Source organism: Triturus cristatus, chromosome 9, assembly GCF_964204655.1.
Source record: "Triturus cristatus chromosome 9, aTriCri1.1, whole genome shotgun sequence".
Classification (NCBI taxonomy): domain Eukaryota; kingdom Metazoa; phylum Chordata; class Amphibia; order Caudata; family Salamandridae; genus Triturus; species Triturus cristatus.
The window spans coordinates 48,327,402-48,346,626 of NC_140592.1; the positions used below are offsets into that span (position 1 = coordinate 48,327,402).

The following is a 19,225-nucleotide window of genomic DNA, read 5'->3' on the forward strand; positions in this document are numbered from 1 at the left end:
TCCTGCCCACTGATGAATAGGCAGGTGGCCAGGCATCACAGACTGGCTCCTGGCAATCCTGATTTTCTCACTAAACTTTCTACTCTAGAGAGCATGGGGGTTCAAGCGTCAATCAGCAAGGTGAACCCAAATGAATTCCTCTCGACTCCTCCAGATAGGGAGTCTAAAAGGACTGAAGCGTTTGTAAAATATATATTCTCTTCTGCTAGCTTAGCATTGAAATTGGGCAATGCTGCATATTTATTAAGTTGCTAAACACTCCTTCTGGACACAGCATGCAAAATCTTGCTGGCAGTTCTGGAAGACTTTACGGCCTCTGTCTCTCAGACAATTCATGATGGAAAAGACAAGGCCGAAATGGGACCAAAATGTGTCTAGATACTACTGGTGGCCCGAGAAGGGGGGTTGTTACAGTGTTCTAGTCCTCCAACACACAAGGATGCCCTCCTCAGGATTTTCTAGAGATGCACAAGCCTCCTTCATGGATATGCCTTTTGATGGATCACATCTTTTCAGTAAAATAACTGATTGTGCCTTGGAGCACTTTAAAGATAGTATAGCCACAGTTTGGACCCTGGGTCTGTTGACCCCTGGCAAGTAGTTTCTGCATCAGTTCAGAAAATTCAGAGGCTATTCCAGGGGGCTGACATGTAGGCAATGACAGTCTCCCAACCATTGAAGCAATCACCTCAGTCCTTTCAAGGCTGAGGTGTAAATCTAGCAGGCAACGTGCTGGCCAACGAGGTCAGCAGGCCTCCCGCACCCTCTCTCCTGTGGCAATATCCACCAAACCGTTTGACTTTGTACTTGCTGGCAGATACCAAATCCTGTGGGGGCAGGATTCAGGCCTTCCTCCTGATATGACGATCCATAACATCCAACAGATTGTTCCTTGAAATCGTTCAGCATGGCTATATCCTACCCTTTTTGCCCTACTAAATCCCCACCAACATCAGATTGACTTTCAGAGGCGCTCCTGTCCATTCTGTTAAGAGTTGTGAGTGTCCCTCTTGAAAGGTGCTTCTAAGAGGGTACTAGACTTTGAAAGAGAAGAAGGACTTGAGTCTCCAACCTATCTTGGACCTTCAACCTGTAAATACCCTCCTGGTGAAGCACAATTTGAAAATGATCACGCTGACCTAGAACCTGTCTGCTCTGAACTTGGAGACTAGTTGGTGTCTTCTGACCTGTAGGATAAGTATATGAAAATATGCCACAGAGATGCTATGTGCGTGTCAAGGTAGGCCAGCAGCACTTTAAGTTTGCTGTGCTCACCTGTGGCCTCACCAGTGCCCCTCGGGTTTTCACTAAAGCGATGAGGTTGGTCGCTGCCCAACTTTGGAAATAGGGAATACTGTTTTTTCCCTATTTCGACAAAGGGTGTTGAAGGCAGGCTCGCCACAGTCAGTCCTTAGACACCCTCCAAATCTGCTACTGATAGGGTTCACATTCAATAAGTTAAAGTAGTATCTGGCTCCTCAGAGGCTTCTGTTAATTGGTCGATCCTGGACACAGTGTTGTTCAGGCACTTCTCTCTTCCAGAATGAATTCAGGACATTCAAGCCAGGATCCAGCGATTTCAAACTCAGATCCGAACTGGTGAGAGCAGCTCTAAGACTTTTTTTCCTCTTAGCCTCCTGCATTTTCCTTGTCCGGAACACCTGGGCATAAGCACCTGTCCTCTGAACAGTCTACCACCTTCAAAAGGATCTTCTGTCGCAGGACAGGGTCCTGCACCTGAACCTGCACAATCTGCACCTCAATGCATGGAGATTAAGCAGCAGCAGTTGACTGCATTTGATCTCCTGCCTCAAGTGATGGATGCCATCATCGCCACCAGGAGCCCTTCCATGAAGTCCATTTATGCCAGGTGCTGAGACATATTTGGTGCCATGTGTGGTATCCACAAGATTGCCCCTTGACAAGCCAAGCTGTTGGATGTTCTTTTGTTCGTTTTGTTTTTTGCCCAAGAACAGAGAAGACAGAATATCATGTTTGAAAATCACAATGCTGATATTATACTGGGATACTGTCACAGACAATATTTTCCACAAGCTTTTTCAGCAAAGTATTCTGAATGTTTATTCCCTCATATTGTAAAAAGGCCCATAAATTGAATCAAGAAAGCATGAAAAATGCATTTGAGGATATTGTAGTACACAACAAAAGGTAGTGCGCTCCTCAAATCTCCTCGTATGAGAATCTTTAGAACTGTCGGTCACTTCACTCACAGAACTTCTAATAGGGTCAGTTTTTCATGGGGGTGTATTTCCTACTCCAAACATCCCATAATCAAATATTATCTAGCTACTACGACCTTATTGTGGCCAATCATGTGTGGTGACAGTATCACTATTGTTACTCTAACAATCTGGAGTTAGCCGTACCCATTACAAAATGCACTGTTGGTGCAACCGCACCATATCACCTTTTTGCTGGACAAACTGGTGCCGAGGGCTCAGGCAGCCTTTTTAACTAAACTAACAACTCCTTTCCATATTGGCCAGTCCATCACACTTCCACTATTCTTTCCCCTATTTAATCCTCAAAAGAGAAGAGGTTTCATCGGTTGAACCCAAAAAGGGCTTTAAGCTTTTATATTGATCGCACTACAGACCACCATGTGGCAATCAGCGTTTTGAGGGGTTCTCCTAAGTGAAAAAAGGGGGACTGTGCAGAAGAGGACCCTTGTTGGGGCGAGCAGTCCTCTGCATTAAGATCTGCGACGCAGGTTAAGAAGCAGCTGCCGGAAGGTTTAAGAGTCCATTCCACCAGGGCTATGGCTGCATGTGGAGTACCTGACCTTGTGTTCTTGATACTTGGGATGTGGCTTTATCTGCATATGCTGATGAAGCACTACTCCTTCACGACCAGGTCCGGCAGAGAGGACATTTCACCTGCTTGGCCCTGCAGAGCTTTATGGTCTGAGCCCACCAGACAGACCCTCCACCTTTGGGAGGTACTGCTTTGGTTTGTATTCCAAGATGTGGATTTAGGCGGTTAGAATTATCCATCAGAAGAACAAGTTACTTATCTTCGTAACTTTCTTTCTGGTGGGTACCCTATCTGACTAAAGATTCCTCACCACCCTCCGATCTCCCCGTCTCTGGACTCGTCTCTTTTTTACATCTAAAGAGGTCCCAAATTAGAAGTCTAAGCATTGGTACCAGCAGATGTTCACACTTCACATCTGATTGTGCAGAAAGCAACATAATAAGAAACTGATGTCAGCATGCTGTGGTGGCGTTCATGTGTGTGGGGGCATTGCTGGACAAAAGCTTTAGGATCGAGATTGGTGACTGGGAAGTATACTACGGTGAATAATCTTTGGTTGGGTGGAATAAACACCAGAAAGAGAATTACCAAAGGTAAGTCACTTGTTCTTTTGTCATTGTGGAGGTTACTGGTACAGATTATATTTAAGGGATACAGGAGTAAGTTTGTGGTTGAGAATGGTCAAAGAGATGGGAGAGGAAATACATTTGAATATACTTACAGAAATCGGGTACAGTCTTTGAACAGTATCAGCTGTTACCTCAGCTTTTAGTGACAACACACAATTGTCTAATATGACCAGCTTTCCTTTCACAATTATAAAAATAACAGAGAGAAACATTAACCATGGTTTAAAGGCAAGAGAACAGTGTCTTCTATTTTCATTCAGTTGTTTTCACGTTCTCCTTTGCCTTGTCTTACAGGGTTTAGTGGTACTTGTTATGTTCTGTGTGCTGAACAAAGAGGTCCAGGAGGCCTGGAAACTGGCTTGCCTTGGGAAGAAGAGCCCTGGGGAAGAAGCTGCAAGACCAGCTCAGAAGATGGTACAGTGGCACAAGTTTTCAAACTGTTGTCTTTTTCCAGCAAATCATCATACAATGCTAATTGAAGGTCCTTGTCACAAAAATCCCTAGATGTCCCCAGTTGACTAACTGTGATTTCAGTGGTTTAAAAACTTAAATTAACCATTAAGAAAGATATTCCTAGTGGACCCCACCCGTGACACCATTAAATTGAGGTAGCAATGTTTATATGGTGCACATTAATGTTTTTTGCAAATGGCTCTGGTTTGAAAGCCCCTTATACCAAAACCAAGCATTGGCGAAGGCAAGAAGCCTCACTTTTTTACTTTACCTATGCTTTTCACTGATGCTGTTTGGCATTGATAAAATGAAAAAAGGTTGTCAATGCTGAACAGCATCTGGAAAAAAGTATGACGATACATGACTCATCACACCTGTATATGTATTAATCACAATGTAAGCTATTACCGCTCGAGCATAATGAAGTATACACTGGCATGCATCACCATGCATTTAAACGTATGCACCATGATGCTGTGCGTGCATTATTATCATCTTCATCTACCGTTCAACCATGGTAGGTGCCGGTCTTTGAGAAGTCAGATAAAAATACATAAGAAGAACACTAAAGCACCTTATTTCGAAAGGAGACATTTGTCAGCAAATCGAAACTGCCAAAGTTTACAATTTTTTTTAAAGAATACAATGGAGGGGTGCAACGGTGAAGAGGCAAGCAAATAAATGGTACAAAGTGGTTTTAGCAGGGAGGGATGGGGGAGCAACTGGGTGGGGAATCTTTTAAAAAAAAGCACTGCAAAAATGTGTTGATCAGGATGGGACAGCGTAGGGGGTCACCTGGAGATCGCAAGAGGTAGGGCTGTGAAGGGGAAGTAGAACTTTACAGAGAGTAAGAAAATACTGACATGGTATGCTGAAAGAAACAGACAAAAGTAATTGTGGATTTGGTAGGACGTAGGTTATTCAATCAAGGACTGTAAGAAGCTATGCTGCAGTGGAGGGACAAACACAAGAAGATGGAAAGCCAAACAGAAGCAAGCAAATGAGATTTACAAGAAAGTCAATTGATGGTTGACTTTGGGCTGACCCAAAGCCTACTCTTAAATTTCGGTTTTGTAAACAATAGGTCTCAATAGACATCCAAAGGTTGTTGGTAGACAAGATCTAAAAAGTCTGAATGAATGACTTGGGCGGCCGTTAACGTTCTTGCTGGGAACTAACATATGACATTTGTGGCACAAAAGAAGGGCAAGATGCCATGGAATGGTCGACAGACAATAGTGTAAGCCACATTTGACTACCTCCAAGGATCAGCTATCTGACCAATGGGAAAAAGCACCTTCACCTGGAATGGACTACGCCTAGTCTTCACTAGACTGGACCAGTTCCCATTTATTTTCCGACCAGTGAGGTCTGCTTGCTTAACTTCTCAGCTTTACCACGGTTATGTTCCTTACGCAAGCTGAAATTATGGCACATATGTGAGGCTTCCTAAAATTCGAGCATTGGAGTGTGAATTCAGATCCTTATAGTGTGCCTGACTCTGTCCACTCTGCAGACATTTCCTCTTTGGATTGATGGATCTCACTGCACAAATTGGTACTCGGGGTTCATAGGCTTGTGCACAGACGGAAGATACTGCAATCCACTCCCTAAGGATCGCAAACCTGACTCTGATACGGCCTCTAAGCACTTGTGTGACTCTCGGCATTTTGATTGTTAGGCAGTTGAAAAATGGTGTTGTCTTGCTTTTTTCTTTTTCATTAGAAACTCAACCTTAGTTTCTCAGTCTGTCACTTTCCTTGCATCTCTGTTCTGGATGCCTCTTGCTGTGCTATTTTTTCCATAAGGTAACTTTCACATTCTGTTGCTTGCAGATTTGAAATTAATTGTGATATTAGCATTGTGAATATTTCAGTACCCCAGGAGGAGGTGTGTTTTTGTGTTTAAACATTGTTCTCGTCTTAGAATTGTATTTCCTCATTAAACAATCCAACCCGCTTTGATCACTACTGCTCAATTTTTTATAATCGTGAAAATGGAAATAGACCATGGTGAATGGCAAAATAGGATCAACTTGCGGAAAGATTAGAAGGACTCTGCGATATGGTATGGTTACCATCAGTGAGAAACATTCCATTTCATCAAAATAGTATTATTTTCCCCGCCCAAAATCACTGCAGCTGTGATGTGATAAACTGTATTTTCTGATAGACAAGAAACTGGTTGCCTTAACGAGATCTGCTTCGTTTTCTGTTGACGCAGAGGGAGAGATAGCGATCTTGCAGACTAATGAAGATTTACTCTAAATTGCATTGTGAATTGAAGTAAAAATGCATCTTATCCCTTGAACAGAATGTCTGGCTCACACATATCGCATTACTATTTCTACCTCAAACATACAAAAGGCGATGGGAGGATTCTTGCATTAAGTCTAACCACTGGCAATAGCTTGGGAAGCATCCTAGGATTCTAACCCATCATTCATTTGCCCACCATGCTATCTCGGTTTATACCATGCCTCCCTCCACCTCCCAAAAAAAAAACATCCCACCCCTTACATTAAGAGCTCTCCTCCCTTTGCAACTCCAAAATAACCTCTTGTCCATTTCATTAAAAAAAGTACGCAGGGCTTAGTTTTTCATTTTAAGACCATGCTATAAAACATTATGTTGTGGAATTTTGTTGTATGGTGTGGAATTATGTGGATATTAATTATTTGGTAGTGAGTATAGTGGGGTTATGTGGAGTGGGGTTGTGTATTATGGGATGTAATTATGCGGAATGTAGTTTTTTTTGTGGAGTGGTATGTAGTGGTGGGTAATTATGAGGTGTGCTGTTGAATTCAGTGGTATGATAAGGAATCATTTCGTGTGAATTGGGGTGTATGTTGTGTGTGGTGTAATTAATTTGTTGAGTTGATTTATGTGGTTTGGTGTTGAATCATGTGGTGTGTATTGGAAATGTGTGGATTTTAACTGTGTTGTGTGGAACTGTGTGGATTGCTTTTTAATTTTGGTGACTTAAAAAAACAAATAGGTAGGAGCTTTGCTTTAGATCTGTCTTTTAGAAAGCTGATGTCTGGACATATAAGTGGAGCTATGTTTTTAAAAGCAAAACATTAGTAAAACGCTGAAGCACGCTGGTGAAAAACAACAGTGCAAATATGAGATGATGGTGATGTAACAGATCCACTGGTACAGATGCAGCGGTTGCTTTGATGATTGGAATGATTTAATAAACACATTGGGCCCAATTCACAGAACTAACTTAAGACAAAATCCTGATTTTACTAATTTTGGTATTCACAGAAGGCATTTAGTAGTAGTAAAGTTAGGATTTTGTCTTAAGTCTGTCTTAAGTCTGTCTTAAGTCTGTCTTAAGTCTGTCTTAAGTCTGTCTTAAGTCTGTCCTAAGTGTGTCTTAAGTCTGTCTTAAGTCAGTCTTAAGTCAGTCTTAAGTCTGTCTTAAGTCTGTCCTAAGTGTGTCCTAAGTGTGTCTTAAGTCTGTCTTAAGTTTGTCTTAAGTCTGTCTTAAGTCTGTCCTACGACTTTTGGTATTCACAGAAGGCATTTAGTAGTATTAAAGTTAGGATTTTGTCTTAAGTTTGAATGGATGGTGGACAGACTGCTTCTCGGTGGCAGTGTGGGTGATGTGGGGGAGTGCGGGGGTGCTCTCGCGTGGGTTCTGTGTATGGGGTGGCTGTAAGTAGAGATGTCGTGTGGGTTTCACTGTGGCACTCTGGGTTGGTATCTTCTGAGGGGAAGGGGTTCTAAAGATGGGACCGCTGTCCTGGGAGTTACCCGGTGTTTGACAACGCTTGGGTCCTGGTGGGCACCTAGAAATATAAGGGGGGGGGCTTTTCTGTGACAATGTGGTCTGATTTCTCTCAGTTGATTCTCTCGGGATGGGTGACTCCTAGGGGTATTCTAACAGGAGGTGGGGGCCCGGAATGGGGTCATCCCTAGGGCACTAGTAGTGTGAGCTTGTCTCTCCGAGTGCTGCTCAAGAAATGAGAGTCCCTCTAGAGGGAGGCTGCTGTGGAGAGGGGCGCAGCTCTGGGTGGTGGGCGAATGTCTGGCGGCTCTCCAGTCAGCAGATGTGCCCTCACCCAGACCTCCCCACCCAAAGCACACTGCCCTCCGCTGACCCTGCAGTGTGCGCGCTCCGAAAAACTGAGCAAAAAGTGCTGGCACCCCGGAGCCTTTAAGGGCTGCCTGAGCTCCGGCTGTGGCGCGTGGTGCTTTCCCACCCCGCCTTCATCACCCCTCCGCCTTTAAGGCACCCTGCGCTCTCCAGAGGGGCGGGGAGCGGGAAGGGGCTTGGGTTGCGCAGCTCACTCGCCTCACATTTCGAAAACCACCCGGGAGTGGGACTGTTCACAAACTTGGATAAAGAGGAAATAAAACAGCCCCCATTCATGTATTGTATTGTAATTGCTTTATTTAAAGCGCTTCACACCCCTCACGAGGCGCTGAAGTGCATGAGGGGAGGCGTGGCAGGCTTCATTTCGAGGGAGTGAGGCTTGGTTCGAAGAGTGTAGGTGGAAGGAATCTTATGGTGTTTGTGTGGCCAGAGCGCCCTTATGGGGTTTTAGGTCGCATTGCTTATGAGCGTAATGGTGCCAAGAGAAGAGAGAGCTAGAATGCAAGCGCTGTATATCTTCAGAGGCACAGCTCACAGCTCATGCTGGACACAGGCACTTAACACTGAATAAAACCCTGGAGCAAAAGGTGAGTCCCTGCGGACTACACAAGTTTGACGAGAGGCAGCAGGGGGAGGGGAGAGAGGAGGGGGCCTGCGCCTGTTTCCTTTGCGGTAGCGAGCAGGAACCATATGTCAATTAAAACCAGATGGTTTGAAAGCTCGCTACCGCAAGGCAATCGCCAAACGTGCACGCGTTGCCATTAAAAGCAATGCAATGCGTGCACGTTTTTGGGACACAAACTGAATCGATTGCTAAAGATCTTCCAAATCAGCGCATGGGCGCTGCGTAGGTGAGACCTAAAAAAAACAGAAACTCTGCTGTCTGTATGACAGTCTAACAACTTATCTTCCTTTAAATAAACAAAAAAGTTTTATTTTCGCATTTTAAATCTATTTGCTTCCATCTTTTGGCCCTCAATCAGTGGCACAGCTTTAGGGTGGAAACTCCGAAAACAAAATGCATGTTATGACTTAATTCGCATGGACTGGGGCATAAGTGTGCAGACCCCGTTTTACCTAGCCGAATTCTGCACATAGTTGCTTGTTTTGGCAGGATGCATGCACACGTTTGACACCTGCTCTGAGAAGGTATTCTATAAGAGCTCTGGGCTGGGAGTAAAAGGAGGGCAGAAAGGCAAAGGAGGAAGAGTGCCCTGTGAAACTAAATGCTTGGGAATGGATGGGGGCATAGAGCATGTAAATCTGGCATGCTTTAAGAGATCGGAAATAAAGCGGTCACCGTGCTCACACATAAAGCACGGAGGCAGAGTTGTAAATATGAAAGTGGCCCCAAAATGGTGTGCCCGCTAGAAGTGCATGCCACGATTTGGGAAACAAAAACAAATAATGAAAATGGAAGTGGGCTGGGACTGGATGGAGGGCAGAAGGACAAGGGAGGACAAGAGTGCCCTGTAAAATAAAATGCTTGGGAATGGATGGGGGCACAGAGCATGTAAATCATGTAGGAGATCGGCAAAACCGAAAGAAATTAAAGCGTGTGCCGTGCTCACACATATAGCACGTCCTCATACCATGCACATAAAAGTTATGCGTATGGCGGCCCGTGAAGCGGCCGCCATGGTATATAAAATTAAAAACATGAAAGTGGGCGCCGTGGTCAAACATAAAGCGCGGTGCCCGAGTTGTACATATGAAAGTGGCCCTAAAATGGTGTGCCGCGCTAAAAGTGCGTGCTTGAGAACGAAACAAAAAACAAATAATGAAAACGGAGGGCAGGGGGAATGGCTGGGGGGGGAGAAGGAATAGTACCTTATGAAAGTGGACTCCCACTAATAAATGTAAATGTAAATGTAGTTGAGTAGTGCTCCTGACCAAGTCAACGGAAGTGATGTTCCGGGTTAGGAACCAATTAGCAGGGTGTAAAGAAGAGTGATGGCGCAATCAACCTACGGTATCAGCAGTAGGGATTATACTCCAGTATTGAATACAAAAGGTCTTGCAGACAGCGCATGCGCGCTGACGCTCGACCTAAAAATGGGCTGCTAATGTGGAAAGGCCAAGTAAACCTAATATGGATCTATTTGGACAAATGTTGGCTAATCAATGCTAATGCGTCCTTTTTTCTTATACAATCAAGTGTATGTGACCATAGACTGTATAATCAATAAGTGCCTTCTATTAAGGTGTCATCAGTTATGTCATTGCTTATATGGAGTTACTTACAACACTTCTAACATACTACAACAGCTAGCATTAATATAGTGTAATATTGCAATACATGTTTTATTGTTATGTGTGATATAACATTTACAACACTAACAAAATATAATAGTTCTCAACGCCAATGACATTGATACTGGGTGATCATAGCATCACTATCACTTATAACTCTAGCATATTAAAATTGTTTATGTGGGATTACCTAAAATATTCTACCCTCTTTCTTGAATTTAAAGTGAGATGTATATATAGTGTTCCGATACTGAATTGTTAGTTTGCATTTATAGATACGTTTAATGTGAATACCGGTTTTGCTAAAGTGAACCGTTTTTTAAATGAATGTTCCCCCTCTCCCAGGGTCCAAGCAACCATAACAACACATCACTGTTTGAGGAGAGCGGCCTGATCCGGATTACGCTGGGGGCTTCCACCGTCTCTTCAGTCAGCAGTGTTCGCTCAGCGCGCACGCACTCCAGCCAGCGTGGTTATCTCAGGTATAGTTAAGCACCTATAGTTTGTGAAAACTTTTAGTATGTGGTGAAGCAATATGGAAACAACATCTCAGCATTAGCTTATGTAAGGGAAATGCACTGCAGACAATATTGCATGTTTCCTATGTGCTTCTCTAATTTTAATTGATAATAATATGTGGGATCCGGAGCCCATCGCAATCAAGATTGGTTTTTGAACTAGTTTTGTAAAGTATGCATCATTTTCTTTTCTTTTTTCGATGCCATTTTATTAAAATCAAAATGTGAAAATTCTCTCTCTAATTCTAAAAAAGGAAACTCTCCAGGAAGAGACATTGGACACTGACACTTTGCTAAAATACGGAGTCGTGTCAGCCAGTCAGGCCCTTGGTTTGACATTTTTACTGTCATTCAACATTTCAGTTCTGCCTCCATTTTGAAGATGTTTCTCTTCCACAACTAAGGTTTGTTTTTGGTCATTTCTTCTCAGGTCAATTTCCTACATTAAATGTTCAGCCTCTAGGAGTGTTTTCACACAATTTAGTTTTATGGTGAAACCCAGTGATGGAACTCTTTTTCTTGGTGGCACCTGGCTGTGACTATTACATGTTTTTAAGAAATGCCTTTTTATGAGGAAGGGCTTCTAGCGGAAATATGTGTGGCCTTTGCAGAACTTTATTATTTGTTCTGTATGACTTGCCTAGTCTGGAAGAACAAGTTACTTACCTACAGTAATGCCCTTTCTGGTGGATATTCTTACACAACCATAGATTCTTCTCCTTTAGAATATCACCAGACACAAGAGTTAAATAGCCTTGCTCCCGCACACTGATAGGTGGCATCATTTACTTCAGTGTTGAGTTCTTTGTCACTTCTGGGGTATAAGCGTCACTAGTGTAGGCCAACATCAGTTTCTTTCCTGACCCTGTCTGCGCCCTTGGAAGCAGAGTCCAACAATAATCAGAAGTACCAGTGTGTAGATCTCCAATTTTGGACTTTTGTAGATTAAAAATGAGACCATTCCACAGAACGGGGAAGATGGAGGGCGGTGAGGAATTTTGCAGTTAGATTTAGTATCCTCACAAAAGAGCATTATTGAAGGTAAGTAACTTGTTCTTTTGAAGGATACTTATAAGCACATATTTCTCACCTTTTGTACTGATTCTAAAGCTGTACCGCCAGAGGTGGTGAGTCTGTGGAATAGATCTGATTAAGAAGTCCTGCAAGACCGAATTGGCGAAATGCCCTCATCCAACCTACTTGTCAAGAAAGTAGTGCTTCATGAATGTGTGCACTGATGCCCACGTCGCAGCCTGTTAGCTATCAAGGAGAGGCACTCTGTGTTACACCACAGTGGTAGCAACTTTGGCCCTGGTGGGATGGGCCCTCATTCTTTCTGGAGACTACTTCTTGGCCAGTGGGTATCAGAGCTGTGAAGAAATGGAGGGTATTATATGGTGTGGTTGTGAGACCTCACCATGTAATACACTAACAACACCTTAAGGACCAGTCAGGCTTTATTAGCTCAACCCTGGCTAGCTCTTGCTTCGAGCAGTTAGGCTTCAACAAAGGAGCAAGTATAAAGCATTTAAACAGCAACACAACAATTGAAGAAGAAAAAAACACAACACTCAAGAAATTCAACACTAATTTATAAAACAAATAGCTTACACTTTTATGAATTAATGGATACCAAAACTAAAAAGATCCACTGCAGGGTTCCAGAGATATGGATTTTACAAGGAACAGTAAATCAAGACTTTTTACTTCCCGTGAACAATCACTGGCAAATTCAACAAATTTGCCGCTTGGAAACTTTAAAAAAAAAAACTTTGGTCATAGTGGAATGTAATTACTTGGTGTGTCTTTGTGTGACAAACTACAGAAGTCAAGGGAACAAGCAATGTCCGAAGAAACAGTTACCTTCACAAGAAAAGCAGCCTTCAGTCCAGGTCTAGCGTCAGTGACTCCTTGTCATTGACTTCTATGGAGTGGTACTGATGCAAGGGATACGGGATGCTGAGGATGCTCAAGGATGGTGAAGATGCTGTGCAGTCGACGGGAGTCTTCCTGCGGCCATTCCTCAGCCCACGGGGTGACTGTGGTCACAGAGGTCAACGTCACTCAAAGTCCTCTTGGGTCCAACAAAAGTCAAGACGCCACTGCACTACTGGTCACTGGGCAGAACAAACCCAGTGGTTTCCTTCTTCTGCCGCTATTTCTCCTTCTGGGTGACTAAGGAGCACACCAGCGACTCTCACGGGTCCAGCAGACTTGGGTGCAACTATTGGGTGTTGCGTCTCGTTCTCCTGGGCAGCGATCCGGTGATCTAGGCTACCAACCCACCCTAGCAGGCTTCTTCAGCTTTTGTGGCCCTTTGCTGTGAACAGGAAGTTAGCCAGCTGACTGTTGGTGTCACTGCTTCTGGCTGGGCTCAGGGGACGATGTCTCCACGAGCAGGACAGAGCCGGCATAGTCCTTTCCTTAGCCAGCCAAAGGAGCAGCAGGTGCAGTCCAACATCTGTGCAGCCTCTTTTCCGGTTCCAGGGGCAGCAGGGCAGTCCTTCTTAGGTCCTCTTCTCTAGTCAAGTGCGATCGGACTTCTGGGTGCCAAAGCTTTCCCTTTTATGCCCAGAAAGTGCCCTCACTGGAGGTTGCGGTCACTAGCCAATGGGCTACTAGGCTCCCTCCCGCCTGACGACAACTTCCTGTGAAGTGTGGCATCTAGCTAACCCAGAGTGCTCTGTTCTGCCCACTCGTAAGATGTTGGAACCCCTCTCTTGGTGTGTGGAGCTCGATAGCCCACTCTAGAGGTGTGGGTACCTGTAGGCTAAACGCCTGTGGAAAAAACAGTTTAGCCAGTGTTTCCCCCTCTGAGCCCGCAACGCCAGCCAAATAAAAGAGAAGCCCTTCCCCAGTGTAGTCACCATTTGCCCTTCAAATGTGGCTTCCCCTTTGAAGTCCGCCTTTTGGGCCAACACCCCATGTGGCTTCCTGCCAGGAGGATGTAACACCACCTCCAGTGACGGGCCTCTATTGTTACCTGGCTTGGGAGTCGTTGACATGTCTCCCCAGGCAGGCAGAAGGCTGTGTCGTTCAATTTTCTAAAAGGGCATGCATCAATACGTTACCTTATTTTCGACATGGGCATCATGTCAGGTCTAATGTATTGAGTTGTTTGATGCATTGAAGTACAAACTTTGGTAGTCCCATTCAAAAGTTAGCACAGGTGAGATACTCAGTGTGTAGCTATGCACTCGCCAATTTGGCTACCTATCTCTCCCAGTAAAAACAACAATTGTGGGTCTTTACTGCTACAACATATTAAACACATGTTCTATTCTTCTAATATGCTGCTCCCTAACTTAGGACTTGATAGGTCTGCTGTAGTGGTGACTCACACATATTAAACAAGCATTGGCATAGCCAATAGGTCTTGCCTTTGAGACCTTATAAGTGTTTAGCCTTGCAACAGTTAATGCTGTTGCACCAAGGATATTGTGCTTCATAACTAATACTTTATAAGGTCCCAAAAGCTAGACCTATTGGCTATGTCAATGCTTGTCTTGTATGTTGCGGAGACTTTCCTTTAAATCCATGTGTACCAGCCTCCTGTTGTGTGTGTTCTCGCACTACGTGTAATCTCCAATCTGCAATCTTTCCTCTGCCAATGCATTGACATAGTCGGATCCCACACAAAGGCAAGATGCACCTCTCTACAGCTGTTCCAGGCATTGCTAAACAATGCTTGAGCACTGTGGTCTCACAAAAGCATGCACAGACTTGGGAATCTTATCACTTAAATGCTTTTTTCGAAGCAGGGTCCATGGTGCCATTTTAGAGGTTCTTGTAAACTGTTCCTCTGCACATTCTGCAATAAATCACTTAGTGGGTGCAGTTTTAACAAAAGGACACTAGAGGGAGGGTGGGAGGGAAAAAAGCAACAGGACAGCAGAAAACTCTGTGATGCGGCCAGCGCTGGGCATCTCATATCGCTTTTTTCATATGGGAATGGCTAATACGGACAAAGGGAGGGTGAGGGTTAAGAGGGGAAGAAGTAACATGGTTGGAGTGGAGTGGTGGGGAGAAAAAACACAGCCGTGTGGGAGTGGAAAGTGAAAGACGACAAACTAAAATTAAGTTAAATGTTAGCAACCGCATGTACATCAGAAATGGTCCGCATCTCATCAACATAGGATCGGTAACATGCTGAGTCTTAGGATGAGGCGCTTGGGCATATGGGCTTCTAAGAATACACACTTGCAGGAGTAGGGACATGTACTGTGACAGTTTAGGCACATAGGCTACAAGGCACGAAAGTAAAAGCGACTGCGAGACAGGCAAATGTAAAAAAGCGTGTGCGGCCACGCTAATTAGAAACAGATGGCCCCTTCACGCCGCTGCTCCTGCAAGGTGGATGCCGCCACGCACGAAGGTTCGAAAAGTGCAGACCGATTCCAAAAGGTCATCTCCTAGAGCAGCGCATGCGCACTGTGCTAGGCTCGACCTAAAGAGAAGTTTTGGCTTTGCCATTGATTAAATAGATGAAGTCGAGTTAGTAGTTTTAACCTGCCCTTCCAGCCTACAGTGGCAGACTGGAAGATGTGTTTTAACTTGTGCCACTCAGGGTGGCCCAATAAGTGCTGCAGTCCCTGAGGGGACACCCTAACTTACGAGCCCTGGGTACCCCATAAACCCCATACTAGGGACTTAGTAGCAAGTTAGCTTGTGCCCATTGTGTATGAGCCAGCCAAACATACGCTTTAAGGGTCAGGGCACTGGGGTCTGGTTTGCAGGACTTGACACACTCAAAGTTGAAAAACCAGCATCCTCTGTCAAAAATTTTGGGGGTGACCATATAAAAAGGGGCATTTCCATACAAACTCCATTTGATGTAGTGTAAAACGCTCAAATGAAAGGTTTTTGTAATAATTACATACAGGAATTCAAAGATGGTGACAATAATTATTGTGTTTTAATGATAACATGCCTAATCTAGACGATCATTCAATCCTTTTTGGATAACTTAGGACCTTATTATGAGTTTGGCGGTCCTCCTGTAGGCCCGCCACCGCAACGCTGATAGGAGGACCGCCAAGCCTATATTGCGCTCGCCCGTCGGATTACAAGTGTACTCCATGGCGGGCAGGCGTACTGCAGTGTTCTGTAAGGCTCATAGGAGAGCCTTAACAGCAGACCTCCACCATGATAACACCTGCAGCACGTTTCTGCACGATGTGGCATACACCATGTCGTGCATTCAATTCCATGCAGGAACGGGGGTGCAATTCCAAGGGGGTACACTATGTGCCCCCCTGCATGCATCTCATCTCCAGGCCCAGAAGCAGCAGGAGGCCCTTCCATGTCCGCTATCCTTTTCAGTGGAAATGAAAGTTAGAATATGCTTAGCGGTGCTGCAGCGGCACTGCCAGCATATTCCTACCCATTTCCTGACCGCAGATGGAGCGGGATCCTTGATCCCTGCAGAGCCGGCAGTCTCGTGACAATTCGACCGGCACACTCATTGTACGGTAGGCAGACTTTTAGTGTGGTGGTGGTCGGACTGCCACTACGAGTACGGCAGTCCTGTGGATCGCCGTACTCATACTAAGGGCCTTAATCTAGTTTCTTTATCCAAACTAATTCTCTTTTGGATAATTCATTTTTATTCTCAACATCATCCCCTGGTTTAACTACTTTCAACACAGTGAAACTTAGTTGGCTGATATTATGTCCATTAGTATTAAAGTGGATGTCTACTGGAGATTTGTCATTTCTCGTTCCTATATGACTTTTGTGCTGAATCAGTCTCGTTCTGATTTTGCGCTCTAGAGACTAGGCAGCTGCAGTTGACTGCATTTGTTTTTCCAGCCGAAGTTGTTGATGTCATCTTGGCTGGTAGGTGCCATTCAACGAAGTCTAGGTACTCCAAGTGCTGATACAAATGTGCAGGCCCTTAACTTGCCAAACTGTCAGATATTTTATTTGTATTGTCTTTGGCCCTGTAAGGTCTTGCCCTGGACATTGTTCATGATAATATGTGAGGCCTTTCTGCGTTTGCCAGACCAACTATCCAATTGTAATGTGTTTTCTAAAAGGTTTGATCCACATGTTTCCACCCAACTCTTTGTGATGCCACAGAGGGACCTTAACTTGGTCCTCACATTTCTCATCTTTACTCCCTTCGAGCCGATGTGCAGCTGCTTGCTGTGTCTTCTGAACCTAAAGACTGTTTTACTCATCACAATCACTTCAGCTTCACGCGTGAGTGAGCTCCAGGCTCTCTCTGCGCACCCACCGAACACCACCTTTTTTCCTGGACAGTCTGGTGCCGAAGACCCAGTGGCATGCTTGCTGAAAGTCATAAATCCGTTTCACATTGGGCAATCGGTCATTCTCCCAGCATTTTTTGCCCTTCCTCACCCCTCAAAGGGGAAGGAGGAGAAGCTTCATTGGCTGGACTCCAAACGCATTTTAGGTTTTTACATCAGTAGCACCATTTGGTGGAGGAAAAACTGCCTTTTGTGAGATTTTGGGCAAAGAAGGAAAAGTCGGTGAAGAAAAGGACTCTGTCAAGGTGGATAGTCCTTTGCATTAAAATCTGCTACACTTTCGCCAAAAAGCAACTTGAGGAAGGACTGAGCACCCATTTTGCCAGGGCCAAGGCTACCACCACTGCTTTGGCACTCTTAAGTGCCTGTCCTTGATATCTATCAGGCCATGAAGTGGGCATCAATGCACACATTCACCAAGCACTACTGCCTTGACAGCCACATTTGGTGGGAAGGGCATTTTGCCCTTTCGGTCCTGCATGATTTCTTGGTCTGAGCCCAATCCACAGACCCTCCACCCTCAGGAGGTATATCTTTGGTATCTATTCCACAGGTGAGGAATCTAAGGTTAGAAGCATCCATGAGAAGAAATGTTACTTTCCTTTGGTAATACTCTTACTAGTGGACTCTGTTTAACCACAGAATCCTCACTGCCCTCCTACCTCCCTGTTCTGAGGAGCAATCTTTTTTACCATCTAAAAAGACTCCAAATGACAGATCTGTAAACTGGTACCTCCAACTGTTTTGTGCTGTGTATCCAAACACATGGAAAGATTCAAGCAAGAAACTGATGTTGACCACAATGGTGGTGCTTATATGTGGTACCATCATGTCGGGGGTGGGGTGGAATCATCACCATGTAGCCGTCACACAGGAGCACTGGTATGAAATGTTACCAGATCCAGTCTGGTGAGTGAGGAATATTGTGCAGTAAAAGAATCTGCGGTTAGATATAGTATCCACCAGCAAGAAGTTACTAAAGGTAAGTAATTTGTTCTTCAGAGAACATTATCTGCAGACTGAAAACCAAGACTCAAAGAATTTAGGGGTTAATGAAGGTATCGCAAGCCACTGCTGAGTTCTGTGACCTCATGAATAACTCATTCTTCAGCCTTGTCCCTCACCGACCTCCACTGTGATTTGCAATCTTCTTGTAAGTCACAGACTAGGATACTTTATCTCATATATCCATACTTAAATATGAATATTATCAATAAAAGTTTCAATTAACAGTGAGCAAGATCTTACTTGATGGCTGGAACTAGCTGGTTTTTTTTGGTGGAGTGCCCACTGGAGGCATGTGTGGTGCACCCCTGGAAAGTACTGGACTGGAAATACCCTGTTTAAAAACGTATGAATTGCACTCCAGGCGGACCAGGCTTATATAAATGCCACTGCATTTTTGCTGAAAACCCAAATTAGACGATATTTCTCACTGAAGATGTAATCCGCAAAGTGGTGATAGTAAACAACTAGATTTTGACAATACTTTCAATGCACATGATTGTCTCAAGTACTACTTTACTAGGATCATTATATATCATGTATTGTTGAGATTGATTGCGAGTGGAAGGGAGAATCAGATATGAGGAACTAACCTTCGTGTGGGATAGAAGCGGTTTCCAGAAAGTGCTCAATAAATGGTTGGAATTTCTTCCTTTCAGAGATAACATGGGAGCCCGTCAGGGAGCGACATTGGATCACACTCTCCTAGGGCACAGTGGACCAACAGACTTGGATGTTGCCATGTTCCATCGAGACGCTGGTGGTGGTAAGGCTGGAACTCGGGGTGGTAATTCCCCTTGGAAATGCTTACTTCAAGTAGACAAAGTAGTATTTGCAGTACAATGCTTCTCGTGTATAAGTCCTTGTACATTCAGTAAAAGCTTAGTAAAGTGATGTTATTTCTTGAATACCAGAACACTTGAAATCATAAGAGAAGCCAAATCAGTGCATATGAACCCTATATCAGTGGCTATAGCAATTATTTATTTATAAGATTTATTTTCAGCACGTTTTTATAGTCTGCATGTTATTATAAACTGCTGATGGACTAACACTAATAACAAATGTCAGACAAGAACTTGCCAATGAGATCCCTCAGTAGACAGCTAATATTTGTTCTCAATTCCATCCGTCTTCTGCTGGTCTGGCTGTCCCTACCTCTCAACTGGTTGGAAGAGACTTTAGAGCAGACAGTTTTGACTGGAAGGGTTTTTCT

The 19,225-nt window shown here is 44.3% G+C and overlaps 1 protein-coding gene across 1 annotated transcript in view; it reads left to right on the forward strand.

Moving 5' to 3' along the window:
* Positions 1 to 19,225, forward strand: part of CELSR3 (cadherin EGF LAG seven-pass G-type receptor 3) — a 790,626-nt gene that overhangs the window by 733,228 nt on the left and 38,173 nt on the right. The window contains exons 29-31 of the mRNA XM_085624365.1: positions 3,699 to 3,818; positions 10,560 to 10,696; positions 18,669 to 18,775. Coding sequence (XP_085480491.1) covers positions 3,699 to 3,818; positions 10,560 to 10,696; positions 18,669 to 18,775 — 364 coding nt within the window. The remainder of the gene's footprint in view (positions 1 to 3,698; positions 3,819 to 10,559; positions 10,697 to 18,668; positions 18,776 to 19,225) is intronic.